Source organism: Pinus tabuliformis, chromosome 1_1 (genome assembly GCF_031772625.1).
Source record: "Pinus tabuliformis cultivar Carrire ecotype Pingquan chromosome 1_1, CPIR1, whole genome shotgun sequence".
In the NCBI taxonomy this organism is placed as follows: Eukaryota; Viridiplantae; Streptophyta; class Pinopsida; order Pinales; family Pinaceae; genus Pinus; species Pinus tabuliformis.
Window position 1 is genome coordinate 20,046,967 of NC_142297.1, and position 26,010 is coordinate 20,072,976.

At 38.6% G+C, this 26,010-nt stretch overlaps 1 protein-coding gene across 1 annotated transcript; it reads left to right on the forward strand.

Annotated features, from left to right (window-relative positions):
• Positions 1 to 23,398: 23,398 nt before the first annotated feature.
• On the forward strand, positions 23,399 to 24,376 carry LOC149211406 (toll/interleukin-1 receptor-like protein). The gene is made up of 2 exons (XM_089390426.1): positions 23,399 to 24,189; positions 24,277 to 24,376. Exons 1-2 carry the CDS (start codon positions 23,603 to 23,605, stop codon positions 24,347 to 24,349), a joined length of 660 nt encoding a protein of 219 aa, XP_089246552.1. The 5' UTR covers positions 23,399 to 23,602; the 3' UTR covers positions 24,350 to 24,376.
• The last annotated feature ends 1,634 nt before the right edge of the window (positions 24,377 to 26,010 follow it).

The window sequence follows — 26,010 nt, forward strand, 5'->3', positions numbered from 1 at the left end:
ATAACGCGATCCTTTGGCGGGGTCTAGGGGTATAATTACACGTAGTGACTTCTTTTCGAAAATCATTTTTCGCTTTTTTAGATTAATCACCCGTTATGTTGGTGGCCCAATCAATTCCTAAGAGCACGGAGTAGGGATTGCTGTCATCAAAAATCTCTATCACTTCAAAGTCTTCTAGCATGCTCGCTCCCTCAATGTCCATGGTTATTCCCTGAAATCGCCCCATGGGTATTATTTTCTGTTGGTTCGCCATTCAGAGTTGAATAGGAGACCACTATAGAGTAGATCTCCCCATTTGCTCCCATGTCTGCTTCGGCAAAACATTCGCATCCGATCCTAAATCCAGGATAACTTGATCCATCTCATATTCTCCAATTTGTGCGGCTAGTCTCATTTCTCTTCCCGTTCTTGTCTTGTGTTTTCTGATCTTCCTCAATACGCGCGGTTCTCCTGGCACAGTCCTAGCACACCTGTTAATGAGTTCCCATAACCCTTTTATAGCTTTACCGTCGCACAGTAACTTCATACATGTTCGAAGAATGTTGTGAGCATGGATGGTCCATCTCTAGCTCCGATCTATCTTTGCTTCCTGAAGTGGAGGCATTATCGAAGCTCTTCTTACCTTTCATGAAAGTTTCTTAGGTGCGCTCCAATTCAAACTCCGCATTTTTCGTCAGAGCTTTGCGAACCTAAGTACTATCCTCTGGATGTTTTCCTTTGTCATTCTCCTGTCATGATTCCACTTCAGAGAAAAATGTTCACATTTGGATCTTCCTCGTGCAGCTCAGACCTCATCACCTGCAGGTTCTGAGTCAAGGGAGGTGGTAGTGCTCCTTTGTTGCATATCCTAGCTATCAATGTAGGAAAATCTTCGGCCTTGTGATCAAACAAATTGTAATACAAACATGATGGGCATGTTGGATTCGTACAATTGCAGGCATAATGTCCTAGCCCTCCACAATTGTAGCATATCAACTATCTGCGAGCTCTTCTAGGTCCTCATTTGCCTTGGCCTTGTCCGCACCCTTGAAATCATGTTCATGTTATTCTTGCATTTTGATCAAGGAGTCGTGTTTCGGCCTGAACTCTATAGGTGGGAGTTATATCCATCATTAAATCATAGCTTCTACAAGTCCATTCATTGTGTCCCACAGACCTACAAAAGTTACAGAACAATTGTTGCGAATTTTGTGTATACTTCTGTGACAAATGACAATTGTCCGTAGCATGTTTTCCACCCATTTGACAAATCGTGCACCACAAAGCAGGTTCCACGCTAGGGCCTACTTGAATTTCCGGTCTTAAGTGCATCCTCCCTCCTCCTGCGAGGTACTTTGCGAAAACCAGGCAATGGTCCTTGTCATGACCTTGACCTTTGCATTTTACGCACCACACCTCTTCACGCACTTCTGGTCGAGCTGTCCTGTCCTGTTCCAGACTCTGCATCTCCAGGCATAAAATCTTCAGCTGCACGTGGATCTGTTAAACTCCCAAGTTGGGATCCTACATTGGGTCTCATGCAGCCCCATTGCGATCTCTAAGGCCTCTGCCTGAGTCGTTAATTTCTGCTGCGAAAACACACTCCTCAGATGTGGCGTTAGTGATGCTAGAAACCATTCGCGATGTTGTCCATTCGTCATATTTATATTAGCTTCGTGAATTGTGAATTTCAGCCTCTGATCCAGCTCCCAAGGAGTCTCGCCTAGTAGCATTGTGATCTATTTAAATCCAATGTTCGACTATGCACCAGACTTCAGCCTGCGAAATTCTCTGTTTATCGCTGCTTGGATATCCATGTTGCAGGATCCTTGCCATCAAACTTCCTCATATCGATTTTTGGAATATTGTGGGTCTTCAATCCAGCATTAGAGTCTATGATATCATGATTAACATTTCTTTTGTTCGCATCATGAGTTTCCTTTACTACCTTTTCACCATTAGTAAGTATTTCTTGTAGAAAATTTGTCAAATCTGTCTTCATATCTGTCATGCCTGTCTTCAAGTTTGTGTTCAAATCTATCTTCAATTCTTCCATGTCTGTCTTCAAATCTGTCTTCCAATCATCCATCTTAGCTTCCACGCCCTTTATCTTAGATTCTATGCCATTTATCTTAGCTTCTGTTAGCTTTTGTGAGCGTGACATTTGTTGCACTTGTTCTTGTATTTTTGATATATCATGTAGCATTTCTTCCTCTTCTTCATGAGTCATGCTAGAGATTTCAGGTTCCTTACTAGGTGTTTGCATTTTCTTTCCTCGAGGCATCAGTTACCAATAATAATTCCTTCAAAATAATTTTCAAACCGATCTTAAGCAAAAATTTAAGAAAATCTACACACCTTTTTTCACTTTGTAAGAGCTCGATATTGCCTCTGATGTATCTCTGTACTTTTTGATCATATAGTTTTGAATTTGTGACCTGCAGTAGCCCTCAGTGTCCTCTTTCCAGTGCCACAAGTCTCACCCAAATTGGATTCTCCAAGGAAGAGTTATTAGAAATCTCCCACAGTGACTTGATTATAGACTAGTTCAGTAGAGCGAACTTGTACGACATGCCAAGAGTCACTGTTTTGACCTTTGGATCTAAAAAATGCATACAAGAAACTAGAGTCCGTCCGCTTTCTGCACCTTCTTACAAAATTTCAATCCGATCCCTAGAGAGAAAGTTATGACAATTTTCCCCAGGTCACCTATTTGGAATGTAATTCAGGAGTCTGCAAAAAGACCAACTTCCTCAGATCATATCTCCGCAAATATAGCGCAAAAATCTATGAAATTCAGGCCCGAGGTTCAGCGCGATTTCTTCTCACATGGGTTTTTTTTGCAACTTTTGAAATGTCGCAGAAAAACAGTTATAGCGAAAATGCCACGATGACCTGTTTGGAGCAGCAAAACCCTAGAATCCAAAGCTCTGATACCAAATGTTATGAAACCAGCTCAAGAAAAGATAGAAAAGATAAATCCACACCTTATAATTCAGCCTCTTCGAGGGGGCAACCTCCTTTACATTACATAAATGAACAATTCTTCGATGATTCAAATGACAAAACCTCCTTTCTATATATAGGAGTCTAAGGAGTCACAATATAACCCAGCCGACCTAACAATAATAATATAAAGCCACAAAAATAACAATAGAGGGATTCTATGGGGCACAGTAATAACAATATGGGGACAATAGGGGCACAACAATATTAATAAGGGGTATAAATACAATAGTAATGGGGTAATCACTAGTATTATAGGGACCCAACAATCTCATACATCTATATATATTTGAAAAATAAGACCAGTCTTTCAAATAATTTTTTCACATCGTGAAGATGAACCACCGTTGTTGGTTCAAAACATCGATCAAAAAATAGATTGAATGCGATGGATCCAGAAGAAAATCTACATAAACATAGAAGCATTTGGAATTTTACATTTGATTTCTTTGATACTGGTTGAAGACCTAAATTGCACTACTAGGCTAGATGAAGTGTGGGGCTATTCCCAAAGTATAGATCAAATGGCACAAAAACTCAAAGATATTATCTTTGAACACAATTTGGTTGACATCTGCCCATATAAGAGTGCACCTACCTCAGACAATGGTAGGGATGGAATGAACTACATAGCAAAGAGACCTGATTGATTCCTTTTACATGAAAAAATGGTGGAAAAATTTGGCAATGTGTAATCCTATATTGTCAATAATTATATATGAGACCATCGACCAATTATTCTCTCATGGAGACATGGGGATGCGAGATTTGATATGTCGTTTAAATTTAACAGGGTATGGCTAGAAGTCCATGAATTTGAAGAACTTGTCCATGCGCAATGGTCTGAAGATAGAACTGTTGGTCTATCCCCCATAGAGGACATCTTGCATAGGCTACGTGCCTTAAAAGTAGTGGTTAAGAGATGGGAATGAAAGAAGTAGACACTACAGAGACAAGAGCTAGTAGATATAGAAAAGGCCCTGGTGCCTCTACATGATCTTATGGCGACACACTCCCCGTCTGCAGAAGTGTAGGAACAAATTCACTCCCTTGAGATGAACAAGAAGAAGATCCTTTAGCATAAGGAAATCACATGGCGCTTAAAGAGCCACGCTATATCGATCTGGGAGGGGGATAAGAACACTAAGTTCTTACATCGTTATGCCAACCATAGAAGGAAGGTGAATACCATTTGGGAGATAGCAAACACTGAAGGGAATTGTTATCGCTCACAACAGGAGATCACTAATCTTGCAGTCACACACTTTGAACATGCCTATAGGTGCAAGGAACTTGATAGCGGGGAGGCACAAGTCTGGGGGGTAATTGAATACCCTCTGATGTTTGAGGAGGTGGCAAGTCAGGAGCTGTACAAGCCTGTCATGGTGGAGGAACTGTTTTAGGTTATAAAAACTTTGAAGGGTGACAAAAGCCCGGGACCGGATGGCTGGACGGTCAGACTTTTTTTCATTTCTATGACATTTTCTAGGAGTACCTTCTAAACATGGTGGAAGAGACAAGAATTAGGGGGTATATACATCCACATATTAATTCTACTTACAATGTTCTCATCCCTAAGAAGGCAACGACGACCACATTTTCTTATTTTTGCCACATTTCTCTCTGCAATCTTACCTATAAGATTATTTCTAAGACCATTGCCACCAAGATGAAGGAAACACTATCAAAGTATATATCCTTGAAACAATATGGCTTCCTTCATAACAGACAAATTCATGATGTGTGGCCATAGCTCACAAGTGCCTACATATTATTCAGGTAAAAAGATGAATGTTGTAGTTATGAAGGTTGATCTCAAAAACATACGAGTGCTTAGATTGGGGATATTTGTGCGTGGTTCTACACAAAATTTTATTAGGTTGGACGAACCTACCTATGGTTTTCGGTCCATCATTTTGGACGCAATGGTTTTTGGTCCATGGCATTGGATGCTTCGGCATGTATATATATGTATTGCAACATTGAAAGGAATATAATGAAAAATCAAGTTGGTAATCCTGGTCTTGGGATCCAAGGGAAAGTATCTGTGTATATGTGTTTTATGTGTTGTGCCCTCGCCTTGTTTAGTTTTTGTGTTTTTAGAATTCGTATGCAAGTAATTTCTGTATGGGGTTAAAACCTACATTTGGTATCAGAGCTGTTTTGGCTTCAATGGGATGCCTTTGTTGTTGAGGGGTTTCACTTGGGCCTATGGTAGACCCTGATTAGTGGGAGATCTGTGAGATCGATTCTGGTGGTGAAAAAAGATGAAAAGCAGTGGAAAGATAGAGATCGAGAAATTTAATGGTTACAGTTTTGAGTTGTGGAAACTCAATATGGAGGATCTGTTGGTGGATAAAGATTAGTGGATCATGGTAGATCCAGGTACTAAACCAACGGGAGTGTCTGATGAAGAATCAAAGAAGTTGGACCAGAAGGTAAAAAGCATAATACGATTGTGTGTCTCAGATTTAGTATTGCTGAATGTATCAGAGGAAGCTATGACAAAGGCTTTGTGGGACAAGTTAGGGACTTTGTACCAATATAAGTCTCTGGTGAATAAACTATTCCTACGAAAAAAGCAGTATAACCTGAGGATGAAAGATGGAGACTCTGTGAAAGAGCATCCGAATGCATTTAATACTATGGTAAGTCAGTTAGCATCTGTTGATATTAAAATTTCAGATGAAGATAAGTGCATCAGTTTGTTGTTTTCTCTACCAGATTTGTGGGATAGTCTGGTTATTGCAATAGGTAACAATACAAATACTTTGCAGTTTAATGAAATAGTCTCATCCTTGTTGACGGAGGAGATAAGATGGAGAAATATGGAGAGCCAGAATGGTGATGCCTTGTCTATACGAGGACAGTCCTAGAACAGAAACAAAAATAAGTCATCGAGTGGGAGATCTAAATCTCTAGGAAAACCTGTAAAGGTGGTGTGCTGGAAATGCGAAAAGGAAGGGCACTACAAAAGGGATTGTAAATCTAAAGCTCCTGATAAAGGAAAGGGATCTAATGATTCTCCTTCTGTAGAGGTGAAAACCACCTCAGATGAAGGTGGGGATGTGTACTTGGCTTCTTCAAGTACACATGTAGATCATGAGGCATGGTTGATTGACTCAATGCATCCTTTCACTTCACTCCCCATAGACAGTGGTTCTGTGAGTATGAGAAATATAATGGTGGTGATGTCTTCTTAGGGGAAGACAGCAAGGCTAGAATCGTTGGTCGTGGAAAAGTAAATTTGAAGTTGCAAGGTGGAAGGGTTAGAACACTTTCGGGTGTTCTGCATATTCCTACATTGGCCAGAAATCTAATTTCTGTGAGCAAGTTGGATGATGCAGGTGTAAAAATAGTGTTCGAGAAGGATATCTGAAAGATGGTTCAGGGGCCACTGTTATTGATGCGAGGAGTTCGAATTTGAACTCTGTACAAGTTGCAAGGTAGCACTTTTGTTGATGGGTGCAACAATTCTGTGGTTCCTGAAAGTAGAGTAGAAAATCTAGTGGTCTCTGGAGAAAAGATCATGCTGTGGCATCAAAGGCTTGGACATATTGGAGAGAAGGGCCTTCGAATACTTCATGGTAAAGGTATGGTCGAAGGTATGAGTAATAGCTCTCTGGATTTTGATTTCTATGAAAATTGTGTATATGGGAAGCAGAATCGAGTGAGTTTCCCCTCTAGTGGTAAGAGGGCGAAACAAATATTATAGCTTGTGCACAGTGATGTGTTTGGACCTGTGAAGGTCACATCATTGGGTAAGTTTATGTATTATGTATTATTTATAGATGACTTCTCAAGGAATAAATGGATATATTTCCTTAAGAAGAAATCTGAAGTCTTTGACAAGTCTAAAGAATTTAAGGCTTTGATGGAAAACTAGACAGAGAAGAAGATAAAGGTGCCGATGACAGATAACAGTGGAGAGTTTTGTAGTAAGGAATTTGAAGAATTCTGTAAGAAGTGTGGTATAGCATGGCAGAAGACTACTCCATATACACCTCAGAAAAATGGAGTTGCAGAAAGAATGAACAAGAAGTTGATGGAAAGGGCAAGAAGCATGCTCAGTGGTGCCAGGTTAGGATAGGAATTCTGGGCATAGGCGATGGAGACAGCATGTTACCTGGTCAACAGATCACCTTCATCAGCATTGGAGAATACGACTCCACAAGAGGTATGGACTGGTAAGAAACCCTCTCTTTCACATCTGAGGGTATTTGGATGTGATGCATATGTACATGTTCCAAAGGAGAAACGAACCAAGGGATAGTAAATCTGAAAAGTGCATCTTTATTGGTTATAAGGATGGTTTAAAGGGTTATAAGCTTTGGAACCTAGTAACAAGGAAGGTTGTGTACAACTGAGATGTGATGTTCAGAGAGATGAAAGATGTTATTAAACATGAAGTCCAACTAAAGGAACCTGAGAAGATAGGGTTTGAGCTAAAGGAGGAAGAATTAGACTCTACAGTAGAGGAGGAATCAGAAGATGAAGAGCCACAAATTTCGGGTATAAGAAGATGAGTTCGAGAAAGAAGGCAGCCAGAAAGGTATAGTCCATCTGCTTTCTGTTCAAATTTTTCTTATCTATTACTGATGTTGATCCAAGAACTGTGAAGGAAGCAGTAGATTCAGAGGATGGAAAACTTTGGAAAGAGGCCATGGTTGATGAAATGGCATCTTTGCACAAAAATGAGGCTTGGAATCTGGTGGAGTTTCCGGTTGGAAGGAAACCCATTGGAAGCAAATCCGCGTTCAAGAAGAAGACAAATGCCGAAGGAAAGGTGGAGAAATACAAAGCTTAGTTGGTAGCAAAAGGTTATTCCCAAGTGCCGGGAACTGATTTTGGTGATATTTTTTCTCCTGTTGCCAAAGTAACTTCTATTATGTTACTTTTATATGTTGTTGTTGCTTTTGATTTTGAGGTAGAACAGGTGGATGTGAAGACAACATTTCTTCATGGGGATTTGGAAGAGGAGATCTACATGAAGCAACCTGAAGGATTTGCGAGGAAGGGTAAGAAAGAACTGGTATGCAAGTTAAAGAAGTCTCTATATGGGTTAAAACAGTCACCAAGGATGTGGTATCAGAAATTTGATACATTTATACCGGGACTTGGCTTCACCAGAAGCAAAGCAGATCACTGTGTGTATTTTAAATTAATTGGTGACCGTGTTATTTATCTGGTCTTGTATGTGGATGATATGTTGCTGGTTGGAAATGACAAAGAAATTATCCAGGATTTGAAGACCTAATTGTCCTCCAAATTTGACATGAAAGATATTGTTGTTGCAAACTATATTTTGGGCATGGAAATTAAAAGAGATCGGGCAAAGAGGAAGCTTTGCTTAAACCAGAGGAAGTATGTCGAGACAATACTGCAGAGGTTTAATATGCAAGATAGTAAACTGGTGAAGGTTCCTATTCCTGTAGGTGTAAAGTTATCTGCTGAATGGTGTCCCAAGACACAAGAAGAGGAAGAGGATATGTCCCGTGTTCCATATGCAAGCGCAGCCGGTAGCCTGATGTATGCAATAGTCTGTACTACACCGGACATTGCACATGTAGTGTGAGTATTGAACAGGTTTATGTCAAAAGTAGAAAAGAAGCATTGGACAGCAGTGAAGCGAGTTTTAAGGTATTTTCTTTATGGTTTGTGCTACCAAGGAAGACCAGGATTGGACGGAGTGTTGGATATTCATGGCTTTGTTGATGAAGACTAGGCTGGAGATCTGGATCAGAGAATATCTACAAGTGGGTATGTGTTTAACCTATTTGGAGGTGTAGTCAATTGGATGAGTAAGAAACAATCTGTAGTGGCACTATCAACTATAGAGGCAGAATACATGGTAGCCACTCATGCAAGGAAGGAAGCAATTTGGTTGCAAAGATTGTGTTCAAGTATGGGGTTAGTATAGGGAGCTATAAGGATAGACTGTGACAGCCAAAGTGCAATTTTCTTGGCAAAGAAACCTGCATATCTTTCAAAGACAAAGCACATTGATGTTCAGTATCACTTTGTGAGGGATATGATAGAAGAAAAAAAAAGTGTTGCTGGTAAAGGTGGAAATTTTGAAGAATACTGCAGATGCATTGACAAAATCTGTGAGTTCTGAGAAGTTCTCTTAGTGTAGAGAAACAATGGGTGTTTTAGGGTTAAAAAAATGATTAAGCTCTCCAATGGCCCCTTATGGAAAGAAAACAACAAGTGGGAGAATGTTGGGTTGTGTTATATTCTTTCCATGACTAACCTACATAGTGAACTGGGGGGGTTAGAGATGGGGCAGAGCCCCCTCTTCGTTGCATTGATTGCATAGCGGGGGGGTCACAGGGGGAGCGGAAGCCCCCCTATTCGAGGGGTTTGAAGGGGGCGGGTAGCCCCCCTCTACGGGGTCCAAGGCAGCATCCTGGGAAAAAAAATAAATTGGACCCTATATTAGGTTAAGCAAACCTACCTATGGTTTTCGGTCCATGGTTTTGGACGCGATGGTTTTCGATCCATGGTATTGGATGCTTCGGCATGTATAAATATGTATTGTAACATTGAAAGGAATATAATGAAAAATCAAGCTGGTAGTCCCAGTTTTGGGATCCATGGGAAAATCTCTGTGTATATGTGTTTTATGTGTTATGCTCTTGCATTGTTTATTTTCTGTGTTTTTAGAATTCGTATGCAGGTAATTTCTGTACGGGGTTAAAACCTACAAAATTGGTATAAGGCCTAATGCAGGTGAATGGATTATGGCATGTGTCACCTATGTCAGATACACTGTGGTAATAAATGGTTATTCATCTTGTTTTTCGTGGCCGGGAGAGGACTTAGACAAGGTTGCTCCCTTTCTCCCCTTTTATTCATACTTTCTTTGGACAGTCTAAGCCTGCAGATTAAAAAATCGGTAACGGCAGGTCAGTTTGATGCATTACAAATCAGTAGACAAATATCTATTTCTCATAGTTTTTTTGTGGAAGATATTCTGTTAATGGGAATGATTAGCAGATACACACTATCCCAAATCTTCAAAAATATTAGGCGAGTCACAGGTCTATTTATAAATGATCTCAAATCCTACATTCTATATGGGTCATGCAATTTAGAAGGCATAGCATATATACAGAGGAATTTCAGGGTGGGAGTGGAACCACAAGATGTGGGCGTGAAATATCTAGGATATCACCTAAAGCCATGTAAATACAAGAACAATGACTGAATGTGGCTTGTCGATCGATTTCATAAGAGAATCAGGGGCTGGGAACATTGGTGTCTCACTCTGGGAGACCGTATAACCCTCACCCAATCGGTGTTCACCTAACTGGGCGTCTATTGGGCACATTTATTTCGAATCCCGCAACTCATTATAAACGATCTAAATCATATAATGGCGCAACACATATGGTCTTGGGCTGGAAAAAAATTCAAATTCCATCTTATCAAACTCGAGAAGATTTCCAGAATGAAAAAGCTCGAAGGTTGGGGCATTATAAATATAAGACGCTTTAGCTGGGTGTTGTTGCTAAAGTTGTTATGGTGGGGAATCTTTGGTGAAGGCATATGGGGTAATATTTTACGTTAAAAATATCTCAAGAATAAAGATTTTATCTGCTGGATGCGCCAAGGATCAATTGACAACAAAAAGGGATCGAAGATATGGTGCAGTTTTAACAAGATTAAAGAGCTTTTCTTACAAAACATATGTTGGCAATTCGGCACTAGATAATTATGGGAAAGGATCGTATTGTGGGTATGAGCACAAAATCACTTATTTCTATCCAATTATTAAATCTTTTCAATAGAAAAGGCATCTTCTTCTGAAACCAGGTCATCCAGGAATGGATTGGTAACATACCAATTTGGAAGGAGCCCAATCAACTGGATCTCACTAGACATCTGGAACTAGAATGGAATCGAATCATACATAGGATGAGAAGTGTTGGGTTTTTCTATGACCACAGGGGAGATCGGATCACTTGGACAGGAAAAAAAAAAAAAAAACTTGGGAGATAGAAGTAGCGGACAATTACCTTAACCTTTTCTCACTGGAAGATGTTGGTTCTATAAGTTTTGGCATACCAGTTTACCTATCAAGTTAATCATGTTCCTGTGGTTGACATGTTAGAATAAAAACCTTACCTGGGACAATCTTCAAAAGATAAATCGACAAGGGTCTGGGATTTGCTACTAATCTGATAAGCACCCTATGAGTGACCTCAGTTTGAAGATTTATTAAACAAAAGGTATTACAGACTCATGTGCTGGTGTGTGTGTTCTGTGTTATTGAGACAACGGATCGATTAGATTGCCAATACACAGAAAATAAGTGGAAAGACAATAGAGAAATATAGTAAGCAACACAAAGACATAAGAATTTTTAATAAGGAGTTCACCCTATTCTCCAAGGCTACATCTCTGGTCCAACTTCAGTGGTGGCCTTGTTTTATTGTGTCTTACAGTAGAGAAATTACAATACAGGGACTCAATATGAGTTCTCCTAACAACAGATTTTGTTTGGTAGGGTGGTTTTTGGATTCCCCAAGCCACTCGGAGTACACAGACTTGTTTTCTTCCTACCAGTTTTGTGACCCTTGGTCTATAGTGGAAAGAGCAAAATGTGATGCTAAGTTCGGACAGATTCCTCTATGGGAAGGCTTGAATCTTCAAGCTCTATGGTGCTCGATGCTGCCGGTGGTCAACTCAGCCCTCTATCTCCTCTGCTTGGCTTTACTGCTCTTTGTGTTCAGTCCCCTTCTCAGGGTTCACTGTTCACTGTCTCTCTTGGTCGCTCGGACTCCTCTCAATTTTTCCTTAGTTCCACTGTCTCTGTTTATGGCTTTAGCCATTCGATCCCTATACATGTTCGGTTCCTCTCCCGCCTACGTTGATTCACCTTTTGCAGCTGCACTTGGAGTTCCCTGTTCGGCGTCAGCATGAACGCTCGGGAAGTGGCCACGTCTCTCCATTTAACTGGTGCCAGCATGCCTCGTTGGTTCGTTTCTTCCGTTACATCGTGTATGAGTTCTTTCTCCATCGTGGCAGTCACACGGACTCCAAATCCATTTAGAACGCGACTTAATCCCTTGTCGATTCCGCTTCCTCCATCGGGCGCAATCTCAGCCGTCCGATCTGGGCTCCTCCAGATCCAACGTCATACACACGTCGAGCGCAGTGACTTGCTCGACCGATAATGCGTGATCACGGCGGTTTTTCTCTCACCTTCATTGCCACGCGTCAATTGCTGAGTGGGATCGCTCCGCTCTCCTCCAAAACCTCTTACCGTTCAAGGGCGCCCCGATCGATACCATCGGTTTTCCAAAGCGCGGGTCCTACCTTTGTCCTTTAGCGCTTTTTTTTTCTCCGCCCGCGGTTCTCCAACTCCCAACGTGACTGAGTGCTTAAGGCTCTTCCACTTTGGCCCTGTTTGCCTCCTTTTCCCAATCCGGGGCTCCCAGGGGCTGTTTTGACCTCCTGCGTAGTCTCCATGGGCCTCGGTAAGCGTGCTTTGACCAAGGTCCTCGTCATTCCATGTTGGCGGCCATTGCCACTGGTTCAAGGCGTTTTTTATCGCTGTTTTGGAATTTTTCAAACATTTGTTCAACTCGATACAGTCAAGGTTCTTGACAGTCTTTTGTGGATCCGATTTGGATCATGGCCTTCTCACTGAAAAAGCATTTGGACCACCAAAAGTTGGTTTTCTTCAAGAATTGACTAAGTGAGGAAACTGCTGTCTCACTTGTCCAATTTCTCAATCCACTTCGCACTGCCTGGCTTCGAACCCTTAAGCCCAATCCTGAGGTATTCCACTTGTTCACTGCGTGTCATCCTTACCTTCCTGTCTAGCACTGTATCTTCCTGCAACTCATTAAGATATTCAGGTAGCAGGTCATCAACAGAAGGTAATTGACTCTGCTCTTCAGGGTCCTCAATCATTGAAGGTTCAAACAACCTCAAACAGTGTGCATTTACGACTGAGTAGATGTGCATGTAAGCTAGTAGCTCAAGGCGAAAGGCATTTTCACCAATCTTCTCAAGTATCCTGAAGGGTCCATACCTAATAGGTTTTAGCTTTTTACCTTCACCTTGCATCCTATCCTTGCTGATATACAGCCAGACTTGGTCTCCAACTTGAAAACTATGCTCCATCCGATGCTTATCATGCCTAGCCTTGTACTTGGCCTAGATCTTTTCTAGCTGTTCCTGTACTACCTAGTGGATCTCCTGGATTTTTTCAATGAACCTGGTTGCCTTGTCCACATCACTATGTCAATCAACCATGGTATCTTTACCAAAGACAAAATCCAAAGGAGACCTTGGTATGAAACCAAAACAGGTCTCAAAAGGAGATCTCTATGTAGAAGAGTGTTTGGCTCTATTGTAAGCATGATGCACATAACACAAGTGTTCATCCCAAAGCTTAGGGTGTTTGCTACAATATCCTCTCAGTAACTGGATCACCGTCCCATTAACTACTTCTGTTTGGCCATCTGTTTGTGGATGAAAAGCTGTGCTTTTCTTTAACTTGGTGTCCATTAGTTCTCACAGACTTGACCAAAACTTCCCCACAAATCGGGTGTCTCGATCAGATACAATAGAAGTGGGTAATCCAAAATGAGCCCATACATGTTCAAAGAATAATTTTTCAGTTTGTTCAGTTGTACTCTGTTTACTACAGGGTATCAAGATACACATTTTGCTGAACCTATCCACAACAACATACAGATAATCATGACCTTTCCTAGATTTAGGCAGTCCTCCAACAAAAGCCATGGAAATACTTTCCCAAGGGTGAGAAGGAACTGGTAATGGAGTGTATAAGCCTAGTTTTCTGTTACTGGGCTTGCTTTTAGCACACATAGCACATCCCTTCACATATATAGAAATTGTCTCATTCATTTTCGGCCAATAGCAGAACCTTTGAAGCTATGCAACTATTTTACTTACCCCAAAGTGACCCGATATCATAGAAGTGTGTGCTTCCCTAATTATCTTTACTCTCTCAGTTTGTGGAATGCAGAGTTTCCCACAATGATATAAGAGTCGGTCCTTCACATGATAGTCCAATTCTTCTACTCTTTTGCCTTGACTCAAAGTTGCATATACATCTTGAAATTCCATGTCCTGAGCATACTGTTCTATGTAGTTTTCATGTAGCACAAAATTATGCTTAAGTATGGTAGATGCATTTATAATGGGTCTAGATAACATATCTGCAACCTTGTTATGTATGCCCTTTTTATATCTGATGACTAAATGAAACTGTTGTAGAAAACCCATCCATCTGTAATGTCTTGATTGTTGCAACTTAGTTTGGGAGTGTAGATATTGAAGTGGCTGATGATCAGTGTGTACTACTGTTTCTTTGCCCATTAAGTAATGTTTCCACTTTTTCACACTCTGAACTAAGGCATACAATTCTTTATCATAGGTAGGATAGTTAACTACTGCAGGATTAAAAGTCTCAGAATGATAACATATGGGTTTACCGTGCTGTGTCAACACTGCTCCCATGGCATAGTCACTGGCATCAGTTTGGATCTCAAATGGTCTTTGTAGATCTGGCAGTGCTAGTACAAATACTGTGCTAATCTTTTCTTTCAAGGTGTCGAAGGCTTTCTGCTGTTTGCCTCCCCACTGAAACACCTTGTTCAATCCTGACAAAGCATGTAAGGGAGCTGCAATTGAGGAAAAATTTGAAATGAACTTCCTCCAATATTGTGCTGCTCCTAGGAAGCTTCTGACTTCTGTAGCAAACTGGGGTTTAGGCTAGTTTACAATGACTGCCACTTTAGAGGGATCTATTTTCAATTCACCTCCCCCTACTATATGACCCAAATAATTTAGAGAGGTTTTTCCAAATTCACATTTGGAGAGTTTAACATAAAGTTTTTCTCTTCTCAAAACATCTAATGTCTGCTTAACATGCTTTAAATGTTCTTCCCACGTTTTACTAAAAATCAGAATGTCATCCAAATACACAATAACAAAGTCATCAAGAAAAGGTCTGAGTACATCATTCATTAATCTCATGAAAGTAGCAGGAGCATTAGTTAGGCCAAAAGGCATAACTAGCCATTCATACAATCCCTGCTTTGTTTTGAAAGCAGTATTCCATGCATTTTGCTCTGCAACTCTGACCTGATGGTATCCACTGTGCAAATCCAGCTTGGTGAAGTAAACAACTTCCTTCAATTGATCTAAAAGATCATCTATGCAAGGAAGGGAATAACGATTTTTTATTGTTATCTTATTCAGTGCTCGATAGTCAATGCACATTCTCCACAAGCCATCTTTCTTTCTCACCAAGACGATGAGTGACCCACATGGTGATGTGCTAGGCCTGATGAACCCTTTCTCGAGCAACTCCTGCACCTGCTTCTTGATTTCAGCATTCTCTAAAGCAAACAACCTGTACATCCCAATGTTAGACAAAGGAACATCTTGCTGCAAAATAATATCATGTACTATTCCCTTTTTGGGTGGCAGACCTTTAGGTTCTTGAAATAAGACATCATACTCTGAAACAATCTTTTCTATATCAGCTTGTTGATCAACATTACAGCCCCCAAATACATTGGTTTTATTGGATTTCTTTTCCTTTATAACCATTAGTAAGAACTGTTTGCATGAATTTATCATTCTTTTCATCTGTCCTGAGTTGATGAGAGTATAGTTATTTTTGAGCTTATGAGCCCTTACAAAGTATTCGGTTTCATCTTTAACAAGTAGATACTTGTTCTCAGCTCTATAGAAAATAGTGTTTCTATCATACAAGTATGGACTTCCTAAAACAATTCCACATATATCTAAAGGAATTACATCTAACTCAACCTCATGTACAAATGCTGACCCAAAAGAAAACTTGAGTTTGCATTGTCTAGTCACTTGTAGTTGTGTTTTATCATTCAACCATCCTAATGGGTATGGCTTCTTATGAGGTGTAGTTGCTAATCCCAATTTTTTTACAATTGCTTCAGAAATCAGATTTACTTATGAGCCACTATCAAACAAAGTATCAATCTTTTGATTTTTGGAAATAACTCGAATATGGAAAAGCTCATGCATTTTTCTCTCATGTTCTTCATCAATAACAGATTGAGTAGAATTACTAGTAGATGCTTCATAATTCTTACCTTTTATACCTGTGGCTGCAATGATTGTTTCATCTCCTGAGTCTGACCCCAAATCTTTTTGAATAGCTGCAACAGTCTTCTTCTTCTTGCCCTTGGACTTCTTAGGTCTCAGCTCTGGATGCAGAATCCAACAGGGCTCATCATTATGCCCCTCCTTTTTACAGTGAGTGCATGAAGCTTTTCCCTTTTGTGCAGTGTTAGCCTTCCTTGCTTTCCACTTCTACTTCCTTTTCTCCTTGCTCTTGCTTACAGTGGGTTGGGATGGTCCCCCAACTTCTGGATTTCCATTCTTTCTTCTAGCTTCTAGATGAGTAGCTTGTACAGATACCTCATCTATACTAGTGGGATTAAACATGAGGATGGTATGCCTCATGTAGCTGTGTAGACCACCAATGTACTTCAAAAGAGTCTCTGGTGAGTCTAATGAGATACCCAACATCAATGCTCTCTTTCTGAACTCTTGAGTATACCCTTGTACACTTTGCCCTTTCAACTGCCGAAGAGTTTGCCAACTCATCATGGCTTGTTGCATGTAGGCCAATGGATAGAACTGCTTTTTGATTGTAGCAACAAATTCACTCCAGACAGAGATGGTCTTACCATGTCTTTTCATATCAGCTTGGGTTCTGCCTTCCCACCAAACCAAGGCAATGCCTCCTAGGCGTAGGCTTGCCAGCTGAATCTTACTCTTGTCTGAGTCTATGTTTTGTACTCTGCAATACACATCAATTTGTCTAATCCAATTGTCCAACTTTTCAGCATTTAGCTCTCCATCATATATAGGAAAATCAAATTTAACATCTAACTTAATCAAAGATGCTTTCTTTTTATGCACAGGGTTATTAGGAGGTGTGAGAAAACTTTTCTCTTTCCCCTTTCCTTTAGAGTGGTCATGGGAATGAGACTCATATTTTTCTTTATCTTGTTTAGAACCTGATGAATCTTCATCCCTATGCTTTCTAAAGTCCCGATACATTTCTTCTACCATAGACTTTATAGCTAGGAAACTTTCTATGAATTGAGGGTCCGGCCCTATAGAACCTTCCTCTGACATTGTCTTCCAAAAATAGACTCTCCCAATTTCAGGATTAGTTTCCACCAACTCTCCTTCTCCTAATTTGAGCTTTGATCTAGTGAGCATTCACAGCTAACCCAACACAAGCTTGTCTAACTTTACAGCCTAGAGCTCTGATACCACTTGATCTGATAATCACCCTATGAGTGACCTCAGTTTGAAGATTTATTAAACAAAAGGTATTACAGACTCATGTGCTGGTGTGTGTGTTCTGTGTTATTGAGACAACGGATCGATCAAATTGCCAATACACAAAAAATAAGTGGAAAGACAATAGAGAAATACAGTAAGCAACACAAAGACACAAGAATTTTTAATAAGGAGTTCACCCTATTCTCCAGGGCTACGTCTCCAGTCTAGCTTCAATGGTGGCCTTGTTTTATTGTGTCTTACAGCAGAGAAATTACAATACAAGGACTCAATATGAGTTCTCTTGACAACAGATTTTGCTTGGCAGGGTGGTTCTTGGATTTCCCAAGCCACTCAGAGTACACAGACTCGTTTTCTTCCTACCAGTTCTGTGACCCTTGGTCTACAGTGGAAAGAGCCAATTGTGATGCTCAGTTCGGACAGATTCCTTTATGGGAAGGCTTGAATCTTCAATCTCTTTGGTGCTCGATGCTGCCTGTGGTCAGCTCGGCCCTCTGTCTCCTCTACTTAGCTTTACTACTCTCTGTGTTCAGTCCCCCTCTCAGGGTTCACTATTCACTGTCTCTCTTGGTCGCTCGAACTCCTCTCAATTTTTCCTTAGTTCCACTATCTTTGTTCACGGCTTTAGCCATGCGATCCCTATGCATGTTCGGTTCCTCTCCCGCCTACGTCGATTCACCTTCTGCAGCTGCGCTTGGAGTTCCCTGCTCGGCGTCAGCATGAACGCTCGAGAAGTGGCCACGTGTTTCCATTTAACTAGTGCCAGCATGCTTCATCAGTTCGTTTCTTCTGTTACGTCGTGTATGCGTTCTTTCTCCATCATGGCGGTCACACTGACTCCAACTCCCTTTAGAACACGGTTTAATTCCCTGTCGATTCTACTTCCTCCATCGAGCACAATCTCAGCCGTCTGATCTGGGCTCCTCCAGATCCAACATCATATGCACGTCGAGCGCGATTAATTTGCTCGACCGATAACGCGCGATCACGACGGTTTTTCTCTCACCTCAGCTGCCATGTGTCGATCACTGAGTGGGATCGCTCCGCTCTCCTCCAAAACCTCTTACCATTCAAGGGTGCCCCGATCGATACTACCGGTTTTCCAGAGCATGGGTCCCACCTTTGTCCTTTAGCGCTTTTTCTTTCTCCGCTCGCGGTTCTCCGGCTCCCAACATGACCGAGTGCTTAAGGCTCTTCCACTTTGGCCCTGTTTGCCCAGCGATGCACGATCGCGCATCAAAATCGCCTCCTTTTCCCGATCCAGGGCTATTTTAACCTCCTGCGCAGTCTCCATGGGCCTCGGTCAGTGCACTTTGAGCAAGGTCTTCGTCGTTCCACGTTGGCGACCATTGCCACTGGTTCAAGGCGTTATTTGATTGTTGTTTTGGAAATTTTCAAAGATTTGTTCAACTCAATATAGTCAAGGTTCTTGGCAGTCTTTTGTGGATCCGATTTGGATCAACTACCTATGTTGGAACGAGGCGGAATATAACATACATCTATTTCTGCAATGCCCATGTTCTATCCGTATATGGAAACATTTCACAACCAATATGAATATTCCATATGTCCAATACAATAATATAACTGTCTGTTTAAAATGGTGGAATACTCAATGCTCCAAATGGAGGATGCTCTCCTTGGAAGTTTCTTGGGAAATTTGGAAATGGCACAATCAATTTGTGTTTGGAAACTTTAAGTTGAAAGAAGAGATGATTATTGTCAACATAGATCGATGGATCAGTGTTGAACAGGACAATGGAAATTCGCACAAAGATAAGGATGATAAGGGGACAGCTCCATGCAATGCATACCTCGCGGGTTATTTTGATGGGGTTTCACAAGGAGGGAGGTGCGGGTGTTGTGTTTGGATCAAATTCACCAAAGACCAAAAGTATTGGATACACTAATACACTGGAGAGGGATCGAGCATGAAAGAAAAAGTCATTGTGGGGTTACTCTAGTTCACAAAATTCATGGGTATATATGTAAACAATGACACACGGTTGCTTTTGCACATAGATGACAATGTTTGAATATTAGCACTCTTTGTGTATTACAAAGGTATATAGTTTTGTAAATAATGTGGTATGGGGCCAGCTTTTAATGCTACATATAGATAGTATCCCGAACAGCTTGGTATAGATAGACATTTTCTGGAACATGCTGTTTATATGTACTGTTTTATATAATACAAAAAAGTTGATTCCACCTGCTGTAACCTTGAAGAGCCACTTGCCAAGTAAAAGGCCCGGTGCCGCGGCCCTGTTTTCCTGCTGGTGTGGCGGGCCTGTGGAGAGCTGGAGAAACGCCACTCTGTAGAGTAGCTGAAGCAGCATACAGGATTATCGCTTAATCTGTCGCAATAATTTGACAGGGGGGATCTCAAGTGAGCTTCTGCTAATTGCAGAAGCTGTCAGTTTTTCAATTGTTTTTCATTTTAAGTCATTTCTTAATGTACAAAAAAAGTTTTTTTATCAGCCGCCAATTTATAAAAAGTTATTTTTCTTTTTCGTAAAGTAAATACATTGAAATATAAAATTCACACACCGGATCGCGGAACAAATGGCAGAAAAATGAAGATATATATGTATATGTTTTCACTATTTCGAAACAAATGCAAAATATCCAGGGTCATGATTAATTTTAATTTTTTAAAATAAAGATGTGTAGATCAGTTCTATAAATTAAAAGGCTATAAACAATCAAATATGTGGAGATAAGTTTTATAAATTAAAAACAAAACATAATTTTATACAGCAGAAGTAAGCACATTTAAATAAACCATGTCATAATATCCGGTGGTAATGGAGCTGTGCAGTAGTTGTCTTTGTTTTTTTAATGTCCCAAGAGGATTGGAACTCGGTATCTTTGGCCTATCGAGTTTACAAAACTAAAATCTATCTTAACTGGTATATAGAATACTATATTTAGTTTTAATATATAGAATTTTATATTTAGTTTTAATTTATAAATTTTATTAAATCAATTTTATTAATTAAATACTAATTTGTATATATTTAATAGTTTTTAATAAATATATAAACTCTGTTTTATATATTATATATAAGGGAAGTGGATCAGATATACAAGCAAGGAAGTTATGATGATGATGGTGGTGGTGGTTAACGTCCATTAAGATAAACTCTGCTTTATATATATATATATATATTTTTGTAAGCTGGGGTGGGACTCTCCGATTTACATGTCCATTATGTACCCCTCTACGGGGGAAGGGTAGCCCAAGATTTGAACCCAAGACTTCTGGTTCGGTGAGACTTCATTTCTACGGCCCTTGCCGCTTGAGCTACCCCATGTGGAGTATATATATATATATATATATATATATATATATATATATAATTTCAGGGAAGTGGACCAGATATACAAGTCACGACGCTATCACGATGATGATGGTGGTGGTGGACGAGTGGACCAGATATACAAGTAACGACGCTATCACGATGATGATGGTGGTGGTGGTTAACGTCCACTGAGACCAAATTTTGGTCTATCGGACCTAAAGAAAACGAATTATTTAGTTTGATTTAAGATTTTATTCCTATGCTCAAAAAGCTTGGAGAGAAGCCTCCCGACCTCACTATAATTTTTTACATCGTAAAAGGATGGTCAGTATTACAGCGAAGATTATGAAACTAAGATCTAATGTGGTTGAAGGTTAGTATTACAACAAAGATTATGAAACTGGGATCTAATGTGGTTGTACACTGGGCACTCTAAGAGGAATCTTGGATGTTCATATTCTCACACACATAGCACATTCTTTCCGTCCATGGTGTTTTAGGAACTGCCACTATGGAGCTCATTAGAGTTTGTTCTAATCTTGCATTACTATCTCAGAGGTCTTGCTTCATGACAATGAGCAATGAGATCATTTCATTCAATGGTTAATTAAATTATTTTTTTATTATATTAATTTTTAAAATTTAAATATATTATTTTTTAGAATTGATATTTGATTTTCAATTATTTTTCATTATTTTATACATGATCAAAGTTTATTAAAATTATTAAAAAAAAAATACTAGATTGAATATTTATAAAGTTTTTTGGATTAATCACATCATAAGTTGTTGAGAGATTTTCATCTAATGTGGTTACATTAGATGGTTTGAAATGTCCACCAACAATTTATGATGTGATTAATCCGAAAGACTTTATCAAAATTAGTATGGATCACAAAGGTCAAAATCAGTATGGATCACAAAAATCTAAAATTAAACACAAAATTGAATATTTTGAAAATTTAAAATTAATTTTGAAAATTTTAAAATTCTATTTCTATTTCTTAATCAGCCGACATATATGAAATGACTAATTTCAAGTGGTTTTCAATATAAATATTAAAAATGATATAAAATATTATATTATATTATATTTCTATTTTTAATATAATTGTCACAAATAAATTAAAAAAAAAAAAATCACCTTACTACCAAGTGTCACAAAAATTAATTAGCAGTGCACCTACCAAATATTGATATTTACTAAGGATTTGATTCTCTCAATTATTTAGTAATACATCAAGTTCATTAATTACTTTCAATTAGATTTTATAAAATTCGTTAAAGTTTTGAAAAAATTAAATATTAAACTAAATATTTTGAAAATAAAAAATAAATATTGAATTTTTTTAACTTTGAATTTCTATTTTCTTACTTTCACTTTTACCAAGGATTTGATTCTCTAAATTATTTAATAATACATCAAGATGAATAATTACTTTCGATTAGATTTTGTAAAATTCGTTGAAGCTTTGAAAAAAATAAATATTAAACTGAATATTTTGAAAATAAAAAATAATATTGAAACTTTTTAAATTTGAATTTCTATGTCCTTATTGTTCGCTTCATGTGGTTTAAAATTGAATTGTCCAAAAAAAATGTATTCAACCAAGTGCCATACCATTGAAAATTGAATTGTCCAAAAAAAAATGTATTCAACGGAGTGTAATAACATTTAATAAAAAGTACACCTATCAAATCTAAATATTTATATTTAGTAATTTATTTTTACATTTCTCTTTTTTATATTTATTTTTATTATATCGTTTACTAATAAAAATGTACAAAACAAAAAATATAGTCATCTATATATTATATTATATTATTTTTAATTGGATTTGATTTAGTGTGATTTTCTAGACTTTCCAGTGCCCGTGGAAAATTTTGAGGTGAAATCTTGATTTGTGTTATTTAAACTGGTTTTTTTGACTATATATATGGATTCAACACCCTAAAAGCCTTTGACTATGCATGGTTACCCATCAAGCTTGTGATTTTCTCTAAATTCCTACTAAATTTTAGAAAAATTACACTGGAAAAACCCACGAAAAATTTCCAAAAAATTTTACTAAAACTGATTTTTTTAATTTGACTTTTTTAATTTTTTAATTGATAATTAGATTGTATCGTTAAAATCTAAATATCAAAGACATTAAGTTCCATTTCCATATGATATCATGGATTGTTTTATTTACGTTAGTATCGTTGATATGATTAATCAAATTAGTCAAATTACTATATATTATAATTTATTAAGAAATAAAAAATTTAAAGTATATTTTAAGATCAAAATTTATATATTTCGTGTGGACATGTTATACCATGATCTCGTGTGAGGTTTGAGAATCTTATTGTTAATGGCAAAGCAGTATACACGTGGCGCAAAGAACTTTCGAAGCGGGATAGCGTGTCGAAGAGGATGACTGTGACTAGATAAAGATGGCATAGCCTACTCTTTGAAAATTACTCTCTGCTTCCATTTTACCAACCCATCTAATTTTTGATTTTGTGAATGGGTAATCAAATTTTTACAGACCCATCTAATTTTTTATTTTGTGAATTGGTAATCGAAATAGGTAATTGCCAATCAAATTCTATCGAGATGGACGGCCACAGGTGAAAACCAATTTCAATTTGCACTGGATAGTCCCCACACGGACATAATTAGCAACATAGAAAATGTTGTTAAGCGGTTAAACGAACTTTCCAGAGTCCCCACACGGACATAGTTAGGAACATAGAAAATGTTGTTACGCGTTAAATGAATTTTCCATGTATTTTCCTAGCTGAATTCATGCTTAACAGAGCCTAAATATCTGAATCACTGTCGCTTTGCACAGCAATCTATTTTTATCAGAGAAGGGTAGTACCAAAGGCACAGGGCCAATCGAAATTCTGTAGTGACTTCGACGTAGTGAAAGAAGGCCAATCGAAATTTTGTAGTGCCTTAAATATACTCTTCAATGGCAGACCCAGAAATTGAACAGCAATCCATATCCATATCCACACCCCCTGCTCCATCCGCCTCCACCTCCGCCGCTACGCCTCTGGACTCTTGCGGGTATGATGTTTTCATCAATCACCGCGGTCCGGATGTGAAGAATACCTTTGCGAGTCATCTTTACGGACGGTTGCTTCAACGAGGGCTTCGAGCCTTTCTGGACAAACGGGAATTGCAAGAGGGACAGAATCTTACTTTGCAAATACAAAGAGCTATTCGAACTGCGACCGTCCACGTGGCTATATTTTCTCCGACATATGCACAATCTAAATGGTGTTTGGACGAGCTGCTCCAGATGTGGGAGATGTGCGAGTCGGGGGCCATAATTATCCCAGTGTTTTACCACGTGAAGCCTGCTCAGCTGCGGTGGACGCAGGGCGCAGGTGGAGTTTACTCGGGGGACCTGCGGAAATTGGAAGAGAAGAAAACATATGATACGCAAACTCATCAAGAGAAGCCGCGACACGACCCAGACACTATTCAAAAGTGGAGAAAGGTTCTTTCTGATGTTTCAGAAATAAGCGGTTTCGAGCTCGATGCAAATAATACGTGAGAACTCATCCTCCGCTCTCAATATCTATTTTAATGATGCATACATAGATAGATTTAAACCAACCTTGTTCTAATTTTTGCCAGGGACGAGGGGGAGGTGCTCGATAAATCATTTCTTGATTTACAAAATGTTTTTTTATCAGTCGCCAATTTATAAAAAGTTATTTTTCATTTTTATTCCGTAGAAAGCTAAAACTTTTGAATTATCTTTCATTTTAAATCATTTCTTAATTTACAAAATGTGTTTTTAATCGGTAGGATACAGTTTAAATTTTTTATTTTTTTTCGAAAAAATCAACATTTTTATTGCGATTTTTAAAAACTTATATTGTATATTCTGTTAGGCATTCAGTTCACTGTATGATTTTCCGATCATAGAGTTTACTGAGATGGTATTTGTAGGTCTTCTTCTTCTACTATTTCACTTTGTCTGCATCATATCACTGATCTTTTTAACCACTGGCCTCCTCTGAGAAGAAAACAGCCCTGTTAGATCAGCTATCTGAGAAAAACATATCATCATATGTCCTAAAATAAAAAGAAATACACACCCATGACACTGAGTCCTTCCAGGGTCTCCTTAGTGAGGAAAACAACCCAAATAAGAATGAATCAGCTGAAAGTTTTATGAGAGTTAATAAGTTTGTTATAGGAATGAATCAGCTGAAAGTTTTATGAGAGTTAATAAGTTTGTTATGGATTTGTTATAGAGTAAACTGTCTAGTGTTAACAAGCGAATATAAACGGAAACAAAAGAAATTCAGTGAAACTAGGCCGTGATCAAAGTAAAATATGGACTTTTAAACATATGGTGGATGATCAGTTTACTCTATCTTCCAACTGTCCAAATCTTGTTGTAAACCAGCTTTAAAAAACTAGTTTATTGTATCATTGTGTTCTTGTAAATATGACATACAAAAAATTCATTAAAAAAGATTTTAAATATTTTGTCTCTTCTAACAATGGTGATAATATGTAATTCTGACATCTGTTAATTCCATTGAACCATTTAATGATATTTATTGAGTTCCCGCTATCTGAATAGTGAGTATTCCCAAATGGGTAAAGCCAACAGAGAAAATTTTTTAAGGTAAACAATTCTGCAAAATTGTTGGATCCCGTCCCAGCCCGCTGAGGCTTTGAAGCATCTATAAATGTTTAGGTGAATAACTAACCCAGCGCGGCATTTATTGTTTTGGCCGGAGGCATCCGGTCAAAACAGCCCATGAGGCTTTGAGGCATCTATGAATGTTTAGGTGAATAACCAACCCAGCTCGGCATTTATTGTTTGGGTGAATAACCAACCCAGCCCGGCATTTATTCAGGAAAGTGCACCAGATATACAAGCACAAGCAAGGAAGCTATCACAATCTTGCTTTGCTATCTCAAGTATGTCATGTAGTAATCTTGTTCCATGCCGGTTTTGCTTCATGACAATGGGCAATTAGAGCATTTCTCCTTAATAAGCATGTCATGTAGTAATCTTGTTTAATGCAGGTCTTGCTTCATGACAATGGGCAATTAGAGCATTTCTCCTTAATAAGCATTCTATGGTTAATTAAATTAAATTTTATGTTTTTTTTTTTTTAAATTTAAATATATTATTTTTAGACATATTAAATTGATATTTGATTTTCAATTTTGTATACATGATTAAAGTTTATTAAAACTATAAAAACAAAATACTAAATTGAATATTTATAAAGTTTTTTGGATTAATCACATTATAAATTGTTGGTAGACTTTTTTAACCATCTAATATGGTTTGTCCTGAGGATAAACCACATTAGATGGTTTGAAACATCCACCAACAATTTA